The following is a 24,580-nucleotide window of genomic DNA, read 5'->3' on the forward strand; positions in this document are numbered from 1 at the left end:
AAGGGAAAAAAACTTACATTATAATTGACATGTTTGTGAACTTGAAAGAAAATGCAGGCAAAAAATCACTTTATCATCTAAAATGTTTTTAATGTTGTAATGTGATCTAACCCTGTAATCGTCCCCTAAATTGATTTAAAATGTGCTCGTTTAGATCAAATTTGCCAGTTCGGTCCAAATTCTGTTAAAAACTGTGGAATATTGATGAATAACTAACTTCTTTTATGTGCACAAGTTGATTATCCCTAACTTTAGAGTCTGTTGTCGAAACTTTGAGATATAGAATAAACAAACAATAAATATGGCATGTTGCTAGTTTTGAGCGAATCACTTGGTGTTTAAAAATTCTTTGATATCCATTTACTTGTATAACTTGCTTGAACCATAGAGTTTAAGACACGCTCAGTGTCATGAACCACTTTTTTTCCCCTCAATTGTCAGATTTAGATTTCGAATTCTAAATCTAATAGCGAACAATACTTTAAGAGTGCTCTTCTAGTCTCAGTGATTGTCATGAGCGATATAAAAAGAGCTATAGATGAAAATAATGAAAAATACTTGTGCAATCTTAGAGATTAAGATTGAAATCTAGATACATAGTATTTTTGTCAACTATAGGATAAAAGGGCAATTGTTTCTCAAAAGAATCAGCTTAAAATTGAGATAATTTCAGAAACCTCCCTTGAGGTTTTCCCTAATCACACCTACTACCCCTCAATTTTTTGAAATTACACATAGCACCCTTAGAATAATAGCCTTTGTAACATGTCAATCCTTTTATGTAAAAATAGTATTAAAAATGTATTTAGGAGAGGGACTATAATATTCTTTCAATTTTGTCCTTTTGCAAGTTGATTTTCAAATTTTAGAAGATGAAGATAAAAACAAATAGGACTATAGTATTTACTTAGAAATTGAGGACGTATAACTGTGATAACTGCTACATTGTATAATGTGAGACAAAAAGGAAATAAGATTTTTATTTGAGTACTATTTTTAACCATTTTTTCAAAAAATTTTGTTTTGATAATTGAATACCATTGTAGGCACATTTAATATGCATTTTTTTTTCACAATTTCAGGTACATTCCAGCTTTTTCCTTCACTAAATGAATGATTTTGGCCTATTTTTCCCTCATCTCTTCCCAATTAAACCAGATAACAAGAAAAATTGGAGTTAAAAAAAAGATATATTTTCTAAATTTAGATTGTCTGAGTACCTCAAAACCCATCTTTGGTTGTTTATGCACAAAAATGTGTGCGATTTTATGGAATTCATGTTATTTTCTTTTTACATAATCTAACTTGTTTTTTTTTTCCTTTTGATTGCCTTTTCTTGCATAAAAGATATGAAAAGGGTGGAAAAAGAATCGACTTGTTTTTATTTTCATATTCTAAATTTAAAAAATCAACTTGCAAAAGGGAAAAATTGAAAGAATATTATAGTCTCTCTCCTAAATACATATTTTAATACTATTTTTACATAATGGAGCTGACATATTACAAAGGTTGTCATTCTAAGGGTGCTAAGTGTGATTTCAGAAACTTGGGAGGCCGTTACGTGTGATTACGGGAAAACCTCAAGGGTGGTTTGTGATATTATCCCCTTTAAATTAACTCTGGTTCAAAATTAGAGATAAAATGTTGTAGGTCTTTGAAAGAACTATATATAACCGACGAAAGATGACATTTAATACACCAAGAATTAATTAATTTCTACAGAAAGGCTCTTGTACATAGCTCTCTATATATATTGAGATCAACTTGAAACGCTAGAGCAGTTTTCATGAAAAAGCAAGATGAGTTATGCTTCAAAGAACAACCTCATCATCTCCTTGCTTATTCTGGCATTTTACATTGTTCAAACACAACATGCAAATGCTTTATTTGAGAAATATAAAGTTGTTATCCGCAGTGGCTTCAATCCAGAAGGGCCTGGTGATTTAACCATTAATTGTTTCTCCGGAGATGATTTTTTCGGAGATCACATTCTCAAAAGTGGACAAGAGTTTTACTGGAATTTCAGGATGTATTTTCTTGATCTTACTGAGTATCGTTGTGACTTTACATATAATCATCATCTGGTAAGGAAATTTAAAGTTTTCGACAGTGGTATAGCCCAGCTTCTCGATTGGCCAAAAATTCAGGGCAGGTATGTAGTATTTTGGTACGTGAAAGAGGATGGGTTTTACCACGGGGATGACTATCCCAGTCTTGCACGAGAACATTTACTCTTTAGTACCCCCGAAAGATGGACGACTAACACTAACACCACGGGATAGAGAGAGAGAGAGGAAAAATAAAAGATGAAGAGCTTCTCTTTCGTGATAGCTGTTTAGGATACTGTCTGTCGGCACAACCTAATGAAATACAAGGAAATAACATATTTATTGGCTCTGTTTGGATTGTAAATTATTTGAGATATTTTTACTGTAGCACTTTTTGTGATGTGATGTATGTGAGATAAAAAGGTAATTGGGAAGATAAAAATGTGTGTTGGAAATTGTAATGATGATGTAAGCAAATAAATTTTGGTAAATAATTTACAATCCAAAATTTTCTTGTTCTTTGTGATTTTTGAATTGAATTTCTGTAATTTTCTTTTGCTTCTTTACGTTGATAACTAGTTAATTATATAAAGTGTATACACGGTTAGTGTATATAAGAATAAGATTAACGTACACATACTCTCTCTCTCTCTCTCTCTCTCTTTGTGTACATAGGGGTGTCAACGAGTCGGATTTGGATACGGGTTTGGGTTGAAAAATAATTCCGATACCCAGATTCAGATCTAAATTCTGAATTCGCACATGTTTACTCTAACAAAAAAAAGGAATATAAAATTCTAATTCGGACCTGAACAATATATTAATAATTATAAAATATAAATATTTCTAAATACATTCTTTTACCAAATTAACAATTTAGTAATGACTTTGTAGATTGATTTATGGTTAGTTTTGGATTGACTATTGCGAGTTATTTTTAATTTAAATTTGTAATTTGATTTGTTTAAGTTTGGATATTGGATTTAATTTTGGAATATTAAAATTTGGACCTTTTTTCCGGGTAGACCCGGATCCGACCCATATAATGCGCAATGAAATTGTTCTACCGGACTTATTTTTTTTACCAACTAAAATGAAAGTCATTGCGAGAATCTTCGTACTTTTTTGTTTTTTTGCCTATAGCTTTTACTTGAGCCCCTAATTTTTTTTTTCTTTTGTCCAATTTCTTCTTTTCATCAGCATTCACTCCACTGGGAAACTTATGAATTTAAGTTTTAGAATTTTGCACTGCGAGCCATCTATCAATGTGGAGTTTTACCCTATTGACAGAATAAAGATGTGATTAGATTTCAAATTGCTAGGTAATTAAATTACAAATATTTCAGAAAGGGAAGCAGGTGCTACAAGAAGAACAGGATGATATATAATAACCGAAAACATCAATCAAATTGTTAAAAAAAAAAAGGAAAACTTTCTCTCTTTTTTACATGCTTAGTCCTTATAGTTTCATATATTTATATCTCAATCATCATTTCTTACAAGAAATGCATCCATTTGATCCTTATACATCCATCCCCTTTTTTTTTTTTATAGCCTATAGTACACTAGAAAAGAAAAGAATAGAAATATTCCTTCTAGATATGTATACACAAAAGATTGTGGTGACTTTTGCAGTAAATGCTCAATCGTGGGCAGTGTCTTGACTTGATCGTGGTACTACTATCTGACACGATTTACATTTATGAGTTCTCATTCTCTGATTTGTCATAAGGAAAGTTAATTATCAATTTTCAATGAAGGAATATACTCTGCATTGCATGGGGACAAAGCAGGTTGAATGAGTGTGAGATTCAAGATACAAGGAATTGCAACAACTAATGTAGCAAAAAGCCAGAAAAGGTATAAGATCTTAAGCTTCTGAAATTTACAGTGCAGTTAACCTTTTACAAGATGGAAATGTAATCTGGGAATTTAAGACATACTCAAATTGAAATGTGAAAGGGCCATGGCTATATATATATATATATATAAAAGGGAATCCGCAATCACTACTTCTTGAGAGTATGTAGTAGTCAAATTGGTGTATTACCCAACCATGCCCCTATTGCCATAGCCGTAGATATAGAAATTTTGAGAATATGCTTTAATGGCTAATGGTTAACGATGGCTCTTATATATGGGTATGGGCAGATGGCTACATTTATTTCTGTACATAAAGATGTATAACATTTTTTACAAGGTTAGTTAGGTTCATACTAATCTCAATAAATCTGTAGATTTAGGTAACTAGATATACAACGTCCAAAACCCCAAATAATTACTGCAATCCATTAACTATTATAAATGGAAGTTAATTATCAATTCTGAAGCCAACAATTCCCCCAAGCAAAATGAGCTACACCATGACAAAAACAAGCCTTCTCCCCATGCTGCTCATTCTCTCATTTTACTTTCTTCAAGGACATGGTTTGCTTGACAGATACACTGTCAAGGTATTCAGCGGCCTTCCCCCAGACAAATCCCCCGTTTTCGTCCATTGCCAATCCAGCGATGATGATCTTGGATTTCGCGAACTGGGACCTCAAGGAGAGTTCTCCTGGTCCTTCAAGCAGAATTTCTTCGAGACCACCCTGTACGATTGCCGCTTCCAATTTGGTAGCGACATCCTTGAATTTGATGTCTTTAACAAGCATCTGGCCAAGCAGATATGTGGAAGGGATAACATATGTTTTTGGTATGTAAAGGTGGATGGTATCTACTGGGCTAAAGACTCTAATTTGAATGATATTTACTTGTACAAAAGCTGGCAATGATTGTCAACTTCTTCTGCACCTTTTTTAGTAGTGCAATAAAAAAAAAAAATTAAACATTGATCTATCCTAGATTTAGTCGGAATTTGACTTGTGGTATTTTATTTTCCAGTACTCTTTTTTTTTTTGTCGGACACGATAGACCTACACTACTCTATATTAGGGGGAGAGGAACTTGAAGAGATCCAAGGACAACCCATAGGGGACTAAACCATCACCGCCCCAACAGCTGATGACATTCCAGGAAAGTCTGGATTCTTGGAATATAGGCAAAGGAATTTGATCTCTTGACTTATACCAAGTAGAACTTTAAAATTCTCTTGGTGGCTAACTACTCTTAGAGTCGTTGGTTTGTAGTACCACTACTCTGGGAGCTTTGTTTTCCGGTACTTACTTTGCCAAATTTGTAGCATTTGAAAAGAAAATAATCTGTATACTTATGGGTGTAAATCCTCTAGGATTCGATTTTTTTTAAGCAATTTTCCAAGCATTTTGTAAATAGTGGGACTATCAAATTCATGCAAATAATAGCTGTGATAATTAAGATTTCTCAACGTTACTACCTATCAGTGAGCATTTTTAATGAGGAGATTTATATTTAAAGAGAGAAATAAGGGAAAACTATCGAAATGGTCCCTCGCATTTGTCAATTTTCCTGTCTTAATGCCTTATATAAAAGATTATGCAATTTAGTATTTTAAGTATTCAGAATGTTGCAGCTGGGCAAAGTGTCCCATTTCAAATCCTCATTGGCTTGCACTCATGTGGTAGCAATGATACAAAATTTCTTTTAGATTGACTACAAGTATTATATCGAGGACCTTAAACTTTTTAAAAACTTCTTTTAGTCATTATAAAATTTCAAAATTGTTGTAAAAAAGTCCTTGATATAATATAGTATAATGCCCCATTTCCATAATTTTTGCCTTGCAGAGTTTTAATTACCGCATTTGTTAAGACTTGCAGAGTATTAGTTTTTAATGATTACAATTGCCCCCAACTCTCATAACTTCTTGACTCCACCAAGGCCATTATTGTAAAAGATTTTCAATATTAGCGAGTCTAAATTCATGTTACATAAATAAAAAGAGGGTTTCAAATTAAAGAAATTCTAATTGTCATGCATTCAAATTTGTTAATCTAACAATAATTGTCTCCAAGACCCCCCGTTTAATTAAACATTAACCCAGTAACCATGATGTTTCTCGTTTAACTCCCAAATCTTCCCCTTTTTTCATTTTCCGTATAAGATATGGAGTTTCTCTTTAGAGAAAAAAGAAATATCAATATTTTTATGTTAACCGCATTGGAAGTATTATTCCAAATGAAAGGATGTGCACTTTACATACTTGGATATTTTATTTATTAACAATAGCATATCGCTTAAATATGGGGAGAATAAGAGAAATGCTGTGAGAGAGAGAGAGAGAGAGAGCGAGAGAGAGAGAGAGAAGAAATAGAGGGAAAAGTGAAAAATGATTTTAAATAAATTATCGAGGATAATTTTATTTTTTAACATGAATTCAGAGGTAAATTAGGTATAAAATTCTTGAAGGGGACAAAGTACAACTAGAATTATAGTTCATGGGGTTCAATTGCAATTGGCAACTTCTAAGTAATTATGTAATTCCCCAAACTCTTGCCTTTGACCTTGATCAAATATCAAGGGGACAAAAATTCTTAAGAAACAACATTAAGAGACAAAGCACAAATCACCCCAATGTTAAAGGGCTTTATTGCAAATTTGCCATTAATCCAATTTTACAATTAGTATTCACCAAGAATTCATATGTAATACTAGGGCTGTCAACGGGCCGGAATTCATTATTCCGGACCCGGATCCGATCCGTTTACCCGACTGGTCTTTTATTCTATGTTCCGGATCCGGATTCGGCGGGTCCCGAATCCGGGTCGGGTCTACCCGAACAAATTTAGCAAAATTTATAATTTCTAATAAAAATGAGAAAAAAATATATTTGTAAACTAATTTCTAACTAATGCAAAGAAAAAACCAAATAAGAAAAGAAATCAAATTGACTTTATTCAAATACATTACCCTAATCAAATTATATTGATAAATATATATTTTTTAAATTATTAATTCATTTATATCCGGATTCGGGTCTAATACGGGTCGGAATACTATATTCCGTATCTGACCTGTTTTTTTATTTAACAAAACGGATCCGGAATTAAATCCCTACCCATACCCGTAATAATTTCACGGATCCGGTCCGGATCCGGGTCTAGACCCGACCCGTTGACAGGCCTATGTAATGCAATTAGTGGTCGACCCCTTCCTTTTTCTTATTTTTTGTTTTTCCCATTTCAACAGTGAAAATTCTCAACTCTGTCCTTCCAATTATTTTTCATCATTTGGTATTCTGAGAAGGGCCCACTTGCTTGAAATACTCTCTTCTTCACTGGTATTCGCTCGTCCTTGATCCTTCTTCGCTTTGGGTTTAGGGTTTATGTTTAATTCATGGCGACGTCGTTGAAGACCATCTCCGCCGGTCTCAGAGCCTCCGGCCGCCGGGCACCTTGTTGGGCTCCTCCTGCTTTATCTCTTACACCCGCCGCAGCAAATGAAAGAGCAATTGCCATTCCTCAAGGGTATTATTACTCTAACCTTCGTTCTACTTTCTTTGCATCTGTAAAGGCTAGCTACTTAGGCCATCCCTAATTTCCTTTTCTTATTTTTTTCCTTAATTTATGGTCTTAATTTGGAACTGATTGTTGAAATGGTTTTGATTGTTTCTCGGTGCAAGGGAAATTTAATGAGCAAGAGTTTGACTTTATCGTTTTTTTTAAACCTTTTTTTGTTAATATTTATATGCAGGGATGATATGATACACAGGAAATGAGTCGTATAAATTCTTTGAGGCCTTGACTAACCAAATTTATGTTTCTTGACTTCACTGGACATGTTTGTTTTGGTCCAGAGACCTTCATTTGATTGATTTTCAGTGGATATTTTGTTCCATATGGTTGTGACAGGTTTTTGATCATCAAAAGTTACTGATATACTATATTTTTAATAGCGTGTGCACCTTAAATTTTCGGCTACTTGAAGTCCAAGTGCTTCCCATTATTTAACATGTTGAGGTTTAGGTGTTGTTCTCTTGATAGGATGTGTAAATGATGCTATAAACATTTTAATTGAATTAATTTATGGCCAACCTTTTTCTGTTTGTGGTTCTGTGTAAGTTTTCTGTAAGCATACTTGTATGCTAGCTTTCTGAGTCAAAATGTGTGTCTTCTGTCTTTGGCACGAGGACTTTTATGTATTAGGTCATATCCAGCTAACTGTGGATGTATTTTTCCGAGTTCTAGATGAGCAGCCAATTTTGCATCATTGGAATCATGTATCTGTTGAGGCATTATTCTGGTATGTTTCTTTTCAGAACATGATGCACTGATTACATTACTCTAATCCTAAACCTGTTTTAAGGATCAGACCAGAAAGAAGTTCCTGTTTAGATATGGGGAGCTGCCCTCTAAGTAGATAACATTGTGCAGAGCGATAAGATAATTATGAGTACATGGAAAGGAAGTACAATGTCAGAATTTCTCTGAGTTATGTTTCTCTTGCTGTTGATGTGCATGTAAACATAATGCCAAACCACTGGAATTTGGAATTGAAACAAGCTTTTGAATTTGGTTGCAGCCTCTGCAGAGCATGATTTGAATTTAATTTGTTATTTCTCAGTATGTTAGCACACTTAGCTGCTAAGATATTGTAATAATGTTGTATCTTTTTAGCATTAGTAGTTATGCTAATTCAGTTTTGAGCTTCATGACTTGGTTATTCTCCTTAGACCACATCATTGAATTGAAAAATTAAGTGTTTTTAAAGAGACGTGCTTTATGTTTTGGCAGGTTAGCTCGGAAAGTAGTTGAAGGTGATGTAGCTTACATTACCAAAATGGATCCTGAAGTGTTGAAAAGAACTGATAGCATTTGTTCTTTAGAAAGTTCTAAAGCTATAGGATCCAACCTTAATGAATTGCGTTCAAACTCTGCTCCAGTTCTTTTATCCATGAAATTTCTGCGTTCATTCAGCACTGCTCGTGATGATGATAGTCGTCGGCCTCAACATTCGAATGCTTCAAATGCCTCTACTTCTCAACCCAACAACAACTACAATCATATTCCAGAACCCATACCAAACAGACCTTTAAGAGGAGAGAGGAGACCCACTTACCCGTCTGCTCGACAACAAAATGAACAGCACAGTCCATTTAGATTTAGTAATAATGAAAATCTACAGAGGGAGAAGCGTAGCCTTGAAGATTCTGATTTCCTTGAAAAGTTCAGGCTTGGCTTTGATCGGAAGAAAGGGGAGAATCCCAATCCTAAGCAATCCCCCGATTACAATGAGAGAGGAGGAGACAAGTCTGAGCAAGCTGCTGCTGAGTCACCTCCTCAGTCTCAGCCACCTGAAGACGCAGATGAGATATTCAGGAAGATGAAGGAGACTGGGCTGATTCCCAATGCTGTGGCGATGCTTGATGGGCTTTGCAAAGATGGCCTTGTTCAAGAGGCAATGAAACTTTTTGGACTAATGCGCGAGAAAGGTACAATCCCAGAAGTGGTTATTTACACTGCTGTGGTCGAGGGCTTTTGCAAGGCCCAGAAACTTGATGATGCTGTGAGGATTTTCAGAAAAATGCAGAACAATGGGATCACACCAAATGCTTTCAGTTATGGTGTCTTGATTCAGGGCCTGTACAGGGGAAAGAGATTGGACGATGCCAGGGACTTCTGCCTTGAGATGTTGGAAAATGGGCATTCCCCAAACCTTGCGACTTTTGCTGGTTTGGTGGATGGATTTTGTAGGGAAAAGGGTTTGGAAGAGGCGCAGACCATGATAAGTACTTTGAGGCAGAAGGGCTTCTTCCTTGATGAAAAAGCTACTAGGGAATATTTGGAAAAGAAAGGTCCATTCTTGCCTTTGGTATGGGAGGCCATCTTGGGCAGGAAACCTCCCCAGAGGTCATCATTTTTTAGTTAGGTTCCATTTTCTTGTGGACATCTGCTTTCAGAAGAATAATCCTTCCTTTTAGTTCCGTCCTTGGCAGCTCATATATTCTCTTTTTGGCATCTCGACTACATTAGGCCTTAATTTTCATTTTCTGGCAGCCAAAATTTGTTCTGTTTCCTTTTATCTGGGAATCTTTGGCAAGTGATATCAACATCGAAATAGTTGGCTTTCCAATATGTGATTCATGCCAAGAATGTTGTTGAATATAGGGCAGTGGTGGCTCATTATCCATTGCGAAGCTTGAATTCAGATTTTACTGTTGTTTGATAAGGTAACTTTTAGATCGCATAGGAGGAGGTTTAGCCTGCAGAAGTTTCGGTGAGGCATTCAGCAGGGCAGTAATCTCTCCCCATATGAGCTGTGTCCAAATTGATGTAATGGAGGAAGGGCTAGTTGATTAAGCAGGTATACTCACATGGTTAGTGATTGGGTTTATAAGGGAGGAATGCAGATTTTAACTCATCTATTAGATATGCTAGTCCCGTGGACGACTTCTTAACGTGGGAGTCGGCAGTACTGTATATAAGAGTTGATTCTTCCTGGGACGAACGACTGCATGAGCTTCGCAGCACTTTCCTTGGAAGCATGGGAATGAAAGTTTTGCGATAGGCCAGTTTGTGTCTACTCTCTCTGTCTTGGCAGATAGGATTGTTCACCTTTGAAATGAATAACAATAACCCCTTTTTCCTCTCCTTTAGTTTTGGAGATCAGTGGGTAACTTTCCCAAGGAATATTGCCAACCCAATTATGAGGCTATTAGAAACAAAGCTAGGAACATCAAAGTGCAATTGGTCCGCCAATCCCTGGTTTTCAACATTAATGCTCAAGGAAAAGCCTTGGCTTTGTGCCTGGCGGAATGTTACCCATCAATCAAATTCATTTGATTTTGTTACAATCTAGTGTTCGAGTTACTCTTCTTAGTCATTAAAATCATAATATTTTTCTCAATGTATATATTAGCGTGTCTAGATCATGGTTGCTAGGATCGTGATTCAGATCATACGATTCGACAATTGATATCATGACCAATGATCCAGATAGTAAGTAGATAGTAAGTAGGATCAAAATTTGACATTATTTAGTAAGATCGATAGAATAGTGATTCAGAATGTAAGATTTTACGATCCTATGATTTTATTGTTCTCAAAAAATTATGTAAGAATTTTAGTATTTTGATCATATTTTTGTGTAGAAAACTTGAAATTGAGGGTCATTTGTTGTGTTGAAAACTGAATTCAGAGGGTTTTAAAATCCATGTAAATACCTCACCCTAATTCCTTACCTACAGACATTGGAGAATCTTCAAATTTGACCATATGTTTCACTACAGTGAAGAGATAGATCTTTGCTATAGGTTATCTCTTAGGCCTAGTGTTTGGTATGTGATAAATTGGCGTGGTTTAGAGTCATTAAAAATGAATTTACTACTTTTGCTATGTCTAGGCGGATAAGTGGGTAGGCTAAAAATTTGAACCCAAATGTTTTTTGGCATGAAATTCTATTCTGAAATTTTTTTTGATTATTTGTTTATTGTATACCAATTTTTCAATCAATAAAATTACATTTGAAACATTTCATTATATATATATAATATTTAATTATCCTCTTATATAAAAAAAAATGATGTAATAATCAATTAACAAATCATAATTAACTAAATGTATGGTGTTTAATTATTTTATTAATAAATATTTAGATGATTTATACACGTATAAAGTCAACTTTCTTAAGTATCTTATCCACTAATTGTACTTGGATTTAAAACAGGAAATAATAAGATTTTACTTTGATAAAATACATTTTGAATATATTACATATAGTCCCAAATACTTTATATCGCACAATTTCAACCTTAATTAACAATATCATCATTATATTGACTACACATGAATTACACTATCTGTTACTATATATGAATTGCAAGGTTAAAAATTATCAATATGACTATTGTTTACATATTTTAGTGTGATCTACCAACGGATCTTACAACAAAAAATGATCCTGATCTCGAAAACCTTAGTCTAGATACGTAATACTTAATTAAAATTAGGGTTAATTCCACTTTGTCCCCCCAAACTTTGGACGATTACCTACTTAAGTCCCTAAACTTTAAAATGGGACACTTAAGTCCCTAAATTTATAAATACCTCCCACTTAAGGAAAATTGTTAACAAATCATGAATGCCGTTGGTGGTCGAAGTGACCCATTTTATGAGGGTTTAGAGATTAAAGTGTCCCTATTTATAAGTTCAGGGACTTAAGTGGGAGGTATTTATAAGTTTAGGGACTTAAGTGTCCCATTTTGAAGTTTAGGGACTTAAGTGGATAATCGTCCAAAGTTTGGGGGGACAAAGTGGAATTAACCCTTAAAATTAACTTGAATTTGATTTCTAAATTTTGTACATGTATTGTGTATCAAAAATCCATTTTATTAGCGTACACACTACCAAGAAAGATTAATCATTTTCTTTAACTCATTACTACAAACCTAAATTGATGATAAAGTTGGAATTTATGGGAGATTTTCCACTTTTGAGTAAACAAAATTGTAGTATCTAATTTTTTCCAAACGGAGGCTTTCTTCTCTCTCCTTTTTTTCCCCGGTGAAAATGCTCAAAAACTTGTGTGTTGTACCACATGCAAATATCGTTGTACGGCAGAATGGGGTTCATGAATCCACACATATCTGACGTGTCAGAGAGTCAGCAAAAACCGAAAGCCAATTTCTCCGTATAAAAACTCAACCTATACAGTGCCAATTTATACTCTCAACTCCTCAATTCTCAGCTAACCACAAAAAACCGGTAGGAAAGAAAAGGGGGAATAAATATTCGAAACCTTTCCTGAAAGGAGGAAGCAAATTTCGAAACTCTAGCCTTCTCTCTCTAGTTGCAGAAGAAGAAAAATGGTGTTCTACTTCAAAGCGAGACCTGAGGCTGGAGATTACACCATCTTCATGGGCCTCGATAAGTACGAGAACGAGGAGCTCATCAAATACGGCTTTCCTGAAGACGTTTGGTAATTCTCAAACCCTAGCTTTTTTCTAATTTAGGTAGGGTATATATTGCGTGAAATTTTAGATTTTTTTGTTTGTGTTTTTTGTTTGGATTTTGGAGTGTAAAATGGTGTTCTTGCTGATTTACGTGTTGTTTATTAGCATTTAATTCTGTTTTTTGAGATTGTATTGAGGTGAGAATTTTACTGCTCCGTTGAGTTTTTGGTTATTCGTGGAAAAGTACGCCTACTGGAAAATGTTGATTTAGATTAGTGGCTATTTAACTTTGTTCTGGAATTCTCGGACCTAAATTTAAAAGGATATTTTTACTAAATTGATGATTGGTTATATTTATGGGGTATTGCGCCTGTGCTTGTTAGTATTTGAAGAAGGATATGTAAATGCACAAGGAGTTCGTCTAGACTGTAAAAAGGCCACCTTGATACATGAGACTCTTGTCAGCCTAGTGGTTTGAGAAAGTATTGGTGTATAGTGAAAGAAGGCAGTTCGATTTAATGGCTGAGAGGCAAACCTGAAGGAAAAGATTCTTGTTACATTCAGTTTGAGAAATTATGGCTTACAAAGAAAGAATCTTTACTGGGGATGTTCTGATAAAGAAAGAGTCTTTGGTGATTTTCTTTGAGATTGGAGCATCTTCTGGTAGAAGAAGTTGAATTTAGCTGCAAGAGGTGGATATGTGGACATACATGAGTGATAGAAATGAGTAGTAGTACTTGTGAAGAAGGAAACCATTGTATTGGTTCTTTATTTAACCACTTTAATGCTTTAAGCTGTTTGTTTCTCAACAATGTTACATTCAGGACAGTGTCTACTAGCAACTATTCTGTTACAATTTTAGAATGACATAGCCATGTGTTTTAGGAAATCATGAAATTGTAGGTAAATTGATATGTTCTTAGGGTGGTAGGTGTAACTAGTAAGTGCAAGAACTTCCTTTCCTTTCATAATTTTATTAGACCTGTGAATCATGGTGTCATGCTATAGATTTCCCGAGGTATATATGTGCAAGGAGGTTATGTGCCGTTTGTTTCAGTGCATTGTTTTTCATACCTGTTTGCAACTAATTGAAAACTTGAAGTTGCCTTGCAGGTTCCATGTGGATAAAATGTCATCCGCCCATGTCTATCTGAGATTGCATAAGGGCCAAACATTTGATGATATACCAGAAGGCGTACTGGAAGATTGTGCACAATTAGTCAAAGCAAATTCCATCCAAGGTAAATTCTTATTTTCCTGTTCTGTACTGTTTCGAAGAGAAACTCTTTTTGTTTAATGGAATTAGTCTTCAGCTTCGAAAGCTGGTGAAATATATTTTGCCCTGGTTCTTGAGGAATAAATGAGAAAGTGTAATGTATAAAAATTTAATCGAATGGGTAGAAAATATGGAGACATCTCCATTTTTTGATCTCTTATTCAATCATAATTAGCCTGACATTGTCTTGTGGCAGGAAATAAGGTGAACAATATTGATGTTGTTTATACTCCATGGCATAATCTTAAAAAAACTGCCTCCATGGACGTTGGCCAAGTTGGTTTTCACAACTCAAAAATGGTGAGTATATTATTTTTAAATAGCTGGAGTATGATTCTCATTGTGCCTTGTGCTTCAGGATATGAAGTTCCATTCTCCGTTGATGGTGGACAAAAAATTTACCTATATCTGATCTTGGTTCTCCTTTAGGTTCGTACCGTCAAGGTGGAGAAACGAATAAATGAGATAGTTAATAGATTAAACCGGACAAAGGTGGAAAGGAAACCTGATTTGAAAGGTATGACTAGCAATTCTCCTTTAAGATATGTTCTGCTACACCAAACTGTTGTTCTTGTCTATATGCCTTTCTCATTTGGTTCTTTGCATCATGCTTTTGTTTTGTCTTTCTTCAGCTGAGCGAGAAGCAGTTAATGCAGTAGAAAGAGCTGAAAGGAAAAATCAGCTGAGGGAAAAAGTAAGTTGTATAGCTTTTTTCTTTTTTTTTTGGGGGCGGGAACAAAATATTGTGATTCACGTCATACATTACTAGGGTGATGCAGCATAAATTATAAAGGAGATATGGACATTTTGCATCTAGTGCGAGGATAAAAGATGACAGTAATTGCATTTTCAAGAGAAAGTTTATGTTCTGTTCATTTTTCTTGCTTGCTTGCTCTACTATCTTCTGCTCTTTATCTTTATGATTGGCTGCTATGTAGATTTGTGGTTCTTTTGTTGCATCATCTCAGTATCATGCGGGCTTAGATGTTGTTGGTCTGAAGTGGTTTTGGTGTACTTTTGAAATATTAGGCTTCAAATATTACTCGGTACTCCAATTAGGAGAAGCAAGACTACATTGATCATGTGTATTATTTAGTAGACATTATGTGTGTGGCACATCTTCGATTTTTATGTACGAGTCTCAGTTCTACCTGATAGTTCCTCATATGCAGTTAAGCATTGTGCATCTTTTGCAATACTATGTTCCATGCTCTAAGCAACATGATTTTGCAGAAACGACGTGAGGAAATGGAGAGGCTTGAAAAGGACAGACAGGCAGATTTAAGGAGCTATAAGAATTTGATGGTAGCGGATAAGATGACATCTAATAAAGATATCGCATCAGGCCACAAGACCCTTCAGGAGTTGGAAGAGGACTTCATGTGATTTGTGAATGATTCAATGAATGATTCAATTTTTCTCCATTCTCCAAAATGCCAAAATTATCCATCAGTTCTTGGGGAGTGGTGGTTGAGGTGGTGGTGTTTGCCGGCAGGGATGATTTTATGTTGTGAAGCAATTTAACATAAATAAGCTCGTTGTGCAATGGGATTGTGTCTTCAGTGTGCCTCTTACACGCTGGTTGTGAAATGAGATTCGATCTCAGAGCGCGAGCTTATCTTGTATTGGTAGCTTGTGTACTTGGAAATTTTGATAATGACGAAAAACAGTGTCTTATACGTGTCTGCAGATGATGGGTGATTCTCTCTCTCTCTCTCGTACACATTGTTTAGAGCCTGCATTTATACATGTCGGATGGGTGCATTCTGAGTTAGGATACAAGGATTCACGATACAGGAGGGTTTTTGCCGTATGTAGAGGATACACGCTCCATGAATTTTATGTTAAACATGGCAGTTGCTTGTGGATATGTCAATCTTGCATAAAGATGGTGTAATGCCAGACACACAAAGTTTAGCATTGCTCATAATTTCACATTAGGAATACCGTGCGTTTGAAGCTTTGAACTGGCTCTGTCGCCTTTGAGTTTTTGTCCCTATAAAAATCCGTTCCTGTCGGGATGCAAGTACGACGTGCTAAATTTGTATGGAAAATGGTTCGCCACTTCTTGGGCCAAAAATCAAGTTGTACTTCTCATGTACATTGGTCATCGGATTACAGCGCAAGACTTCAACTTAATCGGGCTTGGTTATAGAGCAAGCTTGATACCCTAAAATCGTTTTTTTTTCAACACAGGGAATACCTCAACTTTGTCAGACTAATCTTCTTGCACCTGTGCATTCCGCCTTCCAAGAATACACAAGCGGTAGAAAGGTGATTTGAACACACGATTTTGGGACCTAATTAGGCTACTCCGAAACCATCCGAACCAATCCCAAGGGGCCTCTAAAATCGTTTTATTGTTAGAAATTATTTACTGTTGTTAGTTAGTCATATTTGTTTGTTTTGTTTTATCTAATTAGTGAAGTTAGTGGAATTAGTGGAGTTAATGGAGTTAGTGGAGTAGTTAGTGGAATAAGTGGAGTAACTAATGGAGTTATTGAGATAGTTAGTGGAGTTAGTGGGATAGTTAATGAAGTTGTTTTGAATTCTGTAAATAGAGCAATTTGATATTATGCTTAAGTCAGTTTTACAAAGAAATAAACTCTTGTCCTTTAATTCTCTTATTATTTTTCTCAATAATTGTAACAGTTAGAACAAGTTTTCAGTACAAAATGGGGAAATCATCCCACTGAAGAACCCTTGTGATTAAGTTGAACCCAACAGGCACGGTTGGGAGAGTTTTTTGGTTATGGGATAGAATGAGCGGTCTGGAACATCACCCCGTGGTCGCGAATCGAATGTGTAGAATCAGCAAATCCCTTTGCCTCGAGTTCACTCCAAACTATGACCGCCTGCCAAGAGGCGCACTATTGAACTTGTAGAAACACTCACGCTTTTCATTTAGACTCGTGACTTGGATACAAGCATAATGTTCAACTTTTAACCATAGCACCTTTTAGTGTTTTTTTTGCCCTTTTTGTTTTGGGTCAAAAGCATCAGAAATTACATTGAACTAAACTCAGTATTTACTAGTGTAACGAGGTAAAGACCTCCAAATGACCCACTATGTAAATTAACCACAAAGGTAAGATGCCTTTCTGCTCTACATCGTGTTTCGGATTAAAAAAATAGTATAAATTTCAACAGATTCTTGAGTTGGTTTTTAGATAAAAAGAATAGATTCTAATTATTGTTTCTTTTACTAAAAGGTGAAAAAAAATAAAAAAGAGATAAGTGTTTGGATACAAAAAAAAGAAAATTTAATTATTATTTGCTTGTATCACAAACATATTTTCCAACAACTTTATTATATTTTCAATTATCTTTTTAACATATATTTTACATCATAAAAATTGTTATAATAATTATTTCATGTAATATTTCAAATAATATTCTATTTAAACACACTAAGGGAAAAAAAAGAAAAAGAGATAACCACGAGATAAAGATTTACAAATTGAGAGGCCATTTGTAATTTTCGTGAAATATGCTTCCTCAAATTGAAATTTGCCTTTTATTCTAGAGGACCCCATAAACCCAGAGTCCCCAGTCTCTCTCAGAAAAAGCCCTTGAATAACAAACAGCCTCCGAAACCCTAAAAATTATACCCATTCCAGTCAACTTCCCCACTCGACTCTACACCTGAAGCAAAAGCAATGGCGAACACAGCATCTTTGGACGAGGAAACTGCAAAAAAAGTCATTCGTCAGGTTCCCTTTTCTTGGCACTCCTTTAATCTTGCAATTTCTTCGTAAAAATTGAATCTTACTTGTCAAACGAGTATAAGTTTTGATTTCTGAATTGGGAAATTTCAGGTAGAATTTTACTTCAGTGATAGTAATCTTCCAAGGGATACTTTTCTTAAGCAGACTCTCAATGACAGTGAAGATGGCTGTATCCTTTTCTTTCTCTGATGAACCTAATGTTATTGTTTTCTAGTATAGCTTGTATACCGTTCTTCTTGTTTATAATACTTATGTCTAATTGCATGGTTGGTTAGTTCTGTTGCAGAATCATGGAATTTAAGCGTCTGTAATATGTAAAATTAATCAGAGCAATGTTCTCTCTTTTTTTTCCCCTACATTTAATTTGGTGTCTTAATCCGGATTCATTTAAAAGATTTGAGAATGTGCTGAGGGAGAAAAGCCATTTGCACGCATGCAAGAGACCTCACGCAGAGTAAATATGAAAGGAAAGCATTTGCTAAGAAGTGATTCTATTTGTTTAAACAGCTTCATCCTTTTCTTTTTAAGTTGGATCTTTATTCTAGTAGGTTAGTGCAATTTAGTAGATGCAAGGGACAGTTTGTATTTGGTGCTAATTGGGGTTGCTGTTTTCCTTGACTGAGAGTATAGTGGTTAGTTTGGCTCTAATATGTTCGTTCTCTCGGATGAGAACTCATCTTGGCATTGGAGATGCAACCCCTGAAGATGTATCTGATGATACAGTACACTCTGTCGCTGAAACTCTGAGGACTTCTTGTTTCCTTAAAGTCTCTGAAGATGGTGAGATTTTATCGATTGTTTTGCAATGCTCTTTGTTGATGTTTATAACATGTAATTAACCGGATAACACAGCAGGTCCATGTTGGTCTTGGTATTTTTCTTCTTAGGTAAAAGAGTTGGTAGGGTAACTGAACTCGCAAAACCAGAGGAGGTTATGGAGCAGTTGGATGTCAGAACAATTGCAGCATCTCCGCTGGAGTATGATGTGAAGATTGAAGATGTAGAATCCTTTTTTGGCCAGTTTGCTAAGGTACTTTCCAGATGGAGTATTCAGCAGTGACCACCCTATAACTTTGCCTTAATTTCTGGAACACCCTGCTGTTTGGATTCTATTTTGATATTCATTATTACTATAGTTTGTTTGAAGTATGATTTTTTGCTGTTTACAACTTTAGCAAAGATAAAAAACTGTCTATTCTAGTTCTAGTTTCATCATGTAAATTTATAGATTAAAAAGCTTTTTTCCTGTTTGCAGTATGTATACATGTTACTTGCCTACTAGCATGTCTGCTCCACAAATAGACGCTCATGCTTGTAGAAATACCATGAAAAGAATAAAATCACACCTAGAATGCTGAATCGTGCATAATTGTTGAGGTGGAGAGGCAGGAGAGATTAGATTGATCTGCATTTTTATCTCTTGAAAATGGAGAATTTACACCTTTATGGGCAGATTTAGCTCCACCTGTCAGCAAACCATAAAGGAGATCAATGTGATTTGCCACCACAATAATACATTCCAGGAGGAAAAGGTTTATATTCTTAACCAGCCATGTTGGCTGCTTGTGTTAAAATATTGGAATTGCAGAAATTCGCTCTATTGAAGTTTGATTTCACTGTAAAACTAGACCTGAGTTGACCATTTGGAAAGGATAGAAGGCTTTTAATATAAAAATTTGCTCCCTATAAGGATCTTTCTTTCCAACTGGATTAATTCTAGTACTTCTAGCTTGGCAACCCCGAGTTGCTGGTTTTGTTTGCATTTTTGACTTTTGTCCTAAACCTAGGATGATAAGGCCATATTCTGAGTCTGAATTTGTGGTCAACTTGTTGCTTTTTGATTTTTTTAACACTGTTAGCCATTTTGGTGAGTATACAGTGAGTGTTATCTTGTTGATTCTGGAGAGTCTTAGTTTTTATGTTTATGCAGATTGTTTTCACATTCATAGTGATTTACAGATATGTTTTCTTAGATTGTATTTGTTTCTTGGTCAGGTGAATAGTGTAAGGCTGCCTCGTCATGTTACTGATAGAAGATTGTTCTGTGGCACTGCCTTGATTGAGTTGTCCTCAGAGGAAGATGCTGCAAAAGTTTTAGAGCAAAGCTTGGTTTATGCTGGGATGGAACTAGAGCTAAAGCCAAAGTAAGCCATTGATGGCTTTGAGTTTTACTGAATCATTATTTTATAACATACTTATAATGAAACCAGTTGCCAAATGTCTTTGTTTCATGTTATCCTCTTCATTTTTTTAAAAATTTGTATTCTATTTTTTTTTTTTTTTGTGTTTATAATGTGTTGAAAAGAAATGGGCTTATATTGCTTTAGAAAGGTGCGTAAACTTACTGGTTGTAATCAATGCCTTTTTTGAGGGGAAGATTATGTTATTTGCTCATCTGGAGGAGGCATGCTATGCAATGCCAGGTCTGGCTAGTGGGTATCCACATTGATTACTTTCATCTGTTTATAATGATCATCTATATTAAAGAGGGTCACATGGTTGTAGTAAATTTGGGGGTGGTGTATGAGAGGTATCCCTAAAGCTGATGTCTTGTATTGGCTGAGAATTTTTTTTCGCTAGTAATGGTGAAGTAACTGATTTTTTGATTAAGTTCTACTCCAACTCTTTATTACCTTGGGATAATCAGTACTGCTACCTGTGGTTCATCCTTTAAAGAGAAAAGTTTTGCAGAAGAATCTCTTCATATTATGTCCTTTAAAATTATAATGTTCTTATTCAATGTTATTTCAACACATTGGGATTTCTATGAATAAAATTCTTTACTTTTATGGTCAAGATTTTGACTAGATGTATACCCATTACTTTCTGCATAGAGTAGTGACATCTGCACTTGGTTTTTCATTAGAGGGACTCCGCTGGCTTCTTGTTCTTCTGCTAGAAGTACAAAAATGGTGGAATGCATTGGATAGAAACCAAGTGCTACTGTTATCACATTTGAATAAATATTCAATCAGTTGTATCTCATAATATTTGGTGCTTTTGAACTGTGCCCCGGGTGGAAAAAAAATACACACAAAAAATACCAGACTCGCAACAAACACACATACACGCGCACACAGATGCTTTTGCAGATCCAGTAATCATTGAAGCTTGTCAAATTAGTCATTTTGCATATTGTGGGAAAATAATGTTGTATTTGTACGTACACTGTTGAAGACATTATCCTTGTCTCTGGCCAGAGTATTTAGTAAACATGTTATTTGGAGATGATAATTTTTTTTTGGAGATATCTGTGCAACAACTTATATATGTATGGAACAAATGTTTTAGGCATAACTCACATGCTTTATTTCTTCACTTGATCCAGGAAGGACTTTGATGCTGAAAGAGCCAAGCAAGAAGAAGATGCAAAATCTCGTTCTCATTCTGCTTCAAAACTCAAAAACAATCCCAAAGCTGAAGAAGAGTGAGTTTTCATCAGTAATCTTTTCTGGTTTTAATAACATCAACAGTTATACTTAACTGATGGACATGGTCTTGGCAGCTATCCCAGAGGCTTAATTGTTGCGTTTAAGCTCAAAAAGATTTCAGTTGAAGGTGCCATGGAACAGAATGGTAATCATGAGTCAGCTGCTGATGATGTCAATACTTTAAACTCTGAAGAAGCCAAAGGTGATGCTGTACAGACTGCTGATACAAGAGATGAGCAAGAAAATACGGAGGAAAATGTTGAGGGCGGTAAAGAAAAGGATGAAGAGAATGATGGTCCAGAGAATGAACTCCAAGCATCTAGTGATACGGAGAAACCTGGCTCAGCCCAGAAGGACAAGCGTGATTCAAGTGAAGAAAAGTTATCTATTGCTTCTTACAGGGACAACAAGGATGTAGTTTTGCGTGAGGATCTGAAAAGTGTTTTTGGTAAATTTGGCACTGTCAAGGTACTTCTGTATTCCTTGTCCTCATTTGGCCAACTTCTTTGGGTTCCTGTGTCTCTTGCTTGTATTTAATGACTCTATCATTTAGTTGTCTTTGTAGCTTGTTTTTTTTATTAATAATCCCCCCCCCCCTCCTTTTCTTTGCTGAACTTGGCAAGACCATCATGACTTGTTATTGTGAAGTTGTTTAACAGAATTGTTAGTGAAACAGCATCCATTTTTTAGATGTCCAAAAAGTACTGGTTTCAGTATGCCTGAAAGTGAATGAAGGTAAAAGCATGTAATTTGGACTTGCATTGCTTGTTCCGTGTTGAAAATTGGATGGTGTGGAAGTGAAAAGGATGTCTGGGCAAGATTTTTTGATATAGAGCTTGATTTTGTTTACTTATACCAACTCAGTTCCTCGTGAGACCAAACATACACATATTTCTCAAAGAATGTGACATTCATACAGGACGTAATATCAGACCTGATCAGATATCTAAAGTTAGACTTCGGGTGCATCTGAAATCCCTACATTCCCCGCGTATTTATGACTAGCCGGGATGGGTTTTATTTGAACGTCTGGAATCCCTACATTCACTGTCTAATTCATCAATGAAATAGTTTTTTATTTGTAGAAAATTTCGTGTTTATGTAAGTTGACTAGTATTATGTATGTTCACATGTTCTTAAAACCTGTATTTGCAAGCTCCTGTCGACAGAGCCTCGGGGAGGGGGAGGGATTTTTTGGAAATTGGGTTCCTGTGCATTAGCTATACTGAATCCAATTTGGCATAAGTCTACTTGGGACCTAGGGATGCGACGGCATTGGTGCACAGGGAATAGTGAATTTTATTTTATCTTTTTGGTTTGGCATACATCTATTTAGAGTGTTATTCATGCATTTTCTCTTATTTCTGTTTTGTAGTTTGTCGATTTCAAGATTGGATCAGAATCAGGATACATACGGTTTGAAGATGCAGGGGCAGCTCAGAAAGCACGTTCTGCAGCTGTTCTTGTTGAGGAAGGTGGTCTGATTGTGAAGAATTACATTGCTACTTTAGATCCTGTAACTGGTAAGCATATTGATGTTTACTGGGTCTCCACCGGCTTTTGCCGGTTCAATTAGAATTTGTTACATTGTTCTATTGTGTTAACCAAGACTTGTCTTGGTAGCCGAGTCCCTCGCTTGTATATGCTGCTTGCTATGTCCAGTATCTTGCCGAACTTTATTTGTTGGCTGCGTGACCATGTGTTCCAAGTATTCCATATCCACTCCGTTTCATTTATGCTGCTGTTGTTGCACATAAATGAGTACTAGTCTTGAGCAGGGGTGCATGATTGGCTTCTTATTTTGTTCCACTGGCACTGGCAACTATACCAGTAGTTTAACCAGAATGAAAAACAAGGAAACAGTGCTTACGCTTGCTCAGAACAACATGATTTTTTTTTTGTTTGGGCTTGTACTTATGCTGCTGTTTAACTTGAGCAGGTGATGCTGAAAAGGAGTACTGGAGTCTACTCCGCAATAACCAGGACAGATACCGGGGAAATGTCAAGGGAAACCGGGGAAGGTAGGGGAAATTGCTGGTTGCCATCCTTTTTCACTTCCTTTTTGGGACCTTTTCATCGTTGAATGGCTTCTAATCTTATCTAGAGCTCTTCATTTCAACCTTTTAATTTCGTGCAGGGGAGGGAAATTCAACAGAGGTTGGAAAAACTCTCGCGGTCGAGAAAATGATTCAGCTACTCGCCCTAACAAGTTCCAAAAAGTTGGGGCGTCGTGAGAGATGAGAGGCTGGAATATGGCCTCAAGAGTTTATAACAACAGATTAGTGATTTACCAATTTTAGTTTTACTCTCTTCCATCAAGCCTTAATGTTTCTAAGAAGATTGTTTTTGTTGTTCCTTATCATTGTTTTTTGCTGTCTTATGGGAATTTTTTACAGTGGAATTATATAGAAATTAGACCATAAACTGCAGAAGCAAATGAAAATCCAAGCCACAAATTTGCCACAATTTATGGCGGTCTTAATTGACCTTCATCGATGGAGTCTATACTCACATCGAACCCCTCCCTTTTCCCTTAGACTAGGTTAGATTAGGTTATAAGACATCTATCGTTGCGACAAAAAAAAAATGAAAATCCAAGCCGACGATGTGGTACCACCGACTTCTTTTAGAGCCACAGCTCTGTAATATTTATTGAGACATTTCCCTTAATTTACACAATTTGCTGACTTATCTTGGGTTAAATAAATAAATTCTGTAAATTCACAAAGTCCCTTAAATGTTTAACATGTTGATCAAAATTCCTTGCCAAGTTGAGATAAAACATTTGATCATTATTAGCATACATTTTCCACCATAACAATACATTGCACAGACCAATGAGAAAAAAGAAAAAAAAAGACAATCTTCAGTCCTAAGTTCCTATGAAATGGCTGTTGAGCATGGTTTTGACTCAAAACTTTTGAGTTTTCCTGCTGTTGTGAGTAAAAGGCCTTCATTTTTAATGGATTCCGTTTTAATCCCTCTCTTTTTCCTCTCTATTTGTTAAATTTCATCCCTAGAAAAATTGAAAGAAAGAAAAAAAAATCTCTGATGGACTGTTGGTAATATGCAACGAATGTCAATCGGCAGAACTTCATATTAGTTTTTGTCAATTCACAAACATCCTTGAAGATGTAATACATTGATCAAATTTCCCAGTTCCTAGGTTGAGATGAAATATTTAATCATTTTATTAGCATAGGTTTTCCGGCACAAACCAAACAAAAGAAAATTAAAAAGAGAGAGAGAGAGAGAGAGAGAGAGACAATCTTCAATTCCTAAGTTCCATG

General features: G+C 35.6%; 3 protein-coding genes across 5 annotated transcripts; all 3 read left to right on the forward strand.

Annotated features, from left to right (window-relative positions):
- Positions 1-7,147: 7,147 nt before the first annotated feature.
- Positions 7,148-10,758, forward strand: LOC113704180 (uncharacterized). 3 transcript variants are annotated; one of them, XM_027225903.2, is made up of 3 exons: positions 7,148-7,432; positions 8,153-8,207; positions 8,699-10,758. In XM_027225903.2, exons 1-3 carry the CDS (start codon positions 7,405-7,407, stop codon positions 9,831-9,833), a joined length of 1,218 nt encoding a protein of 405 aa, XP_027081704.1. In that variant the 5' UTR covers positions 7,148-7,404; the 3' UTR covers positions 9,834-10,758. The 3 variants fall into 3 exon arrangements, with proteins under 3 accessions (XP_027081704.1, XP_027081703.1, XP_027081702.1); XM_027225902.2 differs by lacking the exon at positions 8,153-8,207; XM_027225901.2 differs by lacking the exon at positions 7,148-7,432 and having other exon boundaries at positions 7,439-8,207.
- Positions 10,759-12,510: 1,752 nt separating this feature from the next.
- Positions 12,511-15,820, forward strand: LOC113702656 (uncharacterized). The gene is made up of 6 exons (XM_027223765.2): positions 12,511-12,881; positions 13,969-14,096; positions 14,328-14,431; positions 14,561-14,648; positions 14,764-14,825; positions 15,365-15,820. Exons 1-6 carry the CDS (start codon positions 12,769-12,771, stop codon positions 15,515-15,517), a joined length of 648 nt encoding a protein of 215 aa, XP_027079566.1. The 5' UTR covers positions 12,511-12,768; the 3' UTR covers positions 15,518-15,820.
- A 1,835-nt stretch (positions 15,821-17,655) lies between these two features.
- LOC113703188 (la protein 1) lies at positions 17,656-23,756 on the forward strand. The gene is made up of 10 exons (XM_027224475.2): positions 17,656-17,844; positions 17,950-18,028; positions 18,490-18,639; positions 18,747-18,889; positions 19,855-20,003; positions 21,188-21,286; positions 21,365-21,758; positions 22,666-22,813; positions 23,230-23,311; positions 23,428-23,756. Exons 1-10 carry the CDS (start codon positions 17,791-17,793, stop codon positions 23,522-23,524), a joined length of 1,395 nt encoding a protein of 464 aa, XP_027080276.1. The 5' UTR covers positions 17,656-17,790; the 3' UTR covers positions 23,525-23,756.
- Positions 23,757-24,580: the final 824 nt, after the last annotated feature.

Source organism: Coffea arabica, chromosome 8e, assembly GCF_036785885.1.
Source record: "Coffea arabica cultivar ET-39 chromosome 8e, Coffea Arabica ET-39 HiFi, whole genome shotgun sequence".
Classification (NCBI taxonomy): Eukaryota; Viridiplantae; Streptophyta; class Magnoliopsida; order Gentianales; family Rubiaceae; genus Coffea; species Coffea arabica.

Coding starts and splice junctions, on each gene's coding strand:
- LOC113702656 (XM_027223765.2), top strand. CDS start 12,769: ATGGTGTTCTACTTCAAAGCGAGACCTGAGGCTGGAGATTACACCATC. Junction 14,097..14,327: donor CAAAGCAAATTCCATCCAAG/GTAAATTCTTAT, acceptor GTCTTGTGGCAG/GAAATAAGGTGAACAATATT. Junction 14,432..14,560: donor GTTTTCACAACTCAAAAATG/GTGAGTATATTA, acceptor GTTCTCCTTTAG/GTTCGTACCGTCAAGGTGGA.
- LOC113703188 (XM_027224475.2), top strand. CDS start 17,791: ATGGCGAACACAGCATCTTTGGACGAGGAAACTGCAAAAAAAGTCATT. Junction 17,845..17,949: donor CAAAAAAAGTCATTCGTCAG/GTTCCCTTTTCT, acceptor GGGAAATTTCAG/GTAGAATTTTACTTCAGTGA. Junction 21,759..22,665: donor GTAAATTTGGCACTGTCAAG/GTACTTCTGTAT, acceptor TCTGTTTTGTAG/TTTGTCGATTTCAAGATTGG.
- LOC113704180 (XM_027225901.2), top strand. CDS start 8,068: ATGTGTGTCTTCTGTCTTTGGCACGAGGACTTTTATGTATTAGGTCAT. Junction 8,208..8,698: donor TCTGTTGAGGCATTATTCTG/GTATGTTTCTTT, acceptor ATGTTTTGGCAG/GTTAGCTCGGAAAGTAGTTG.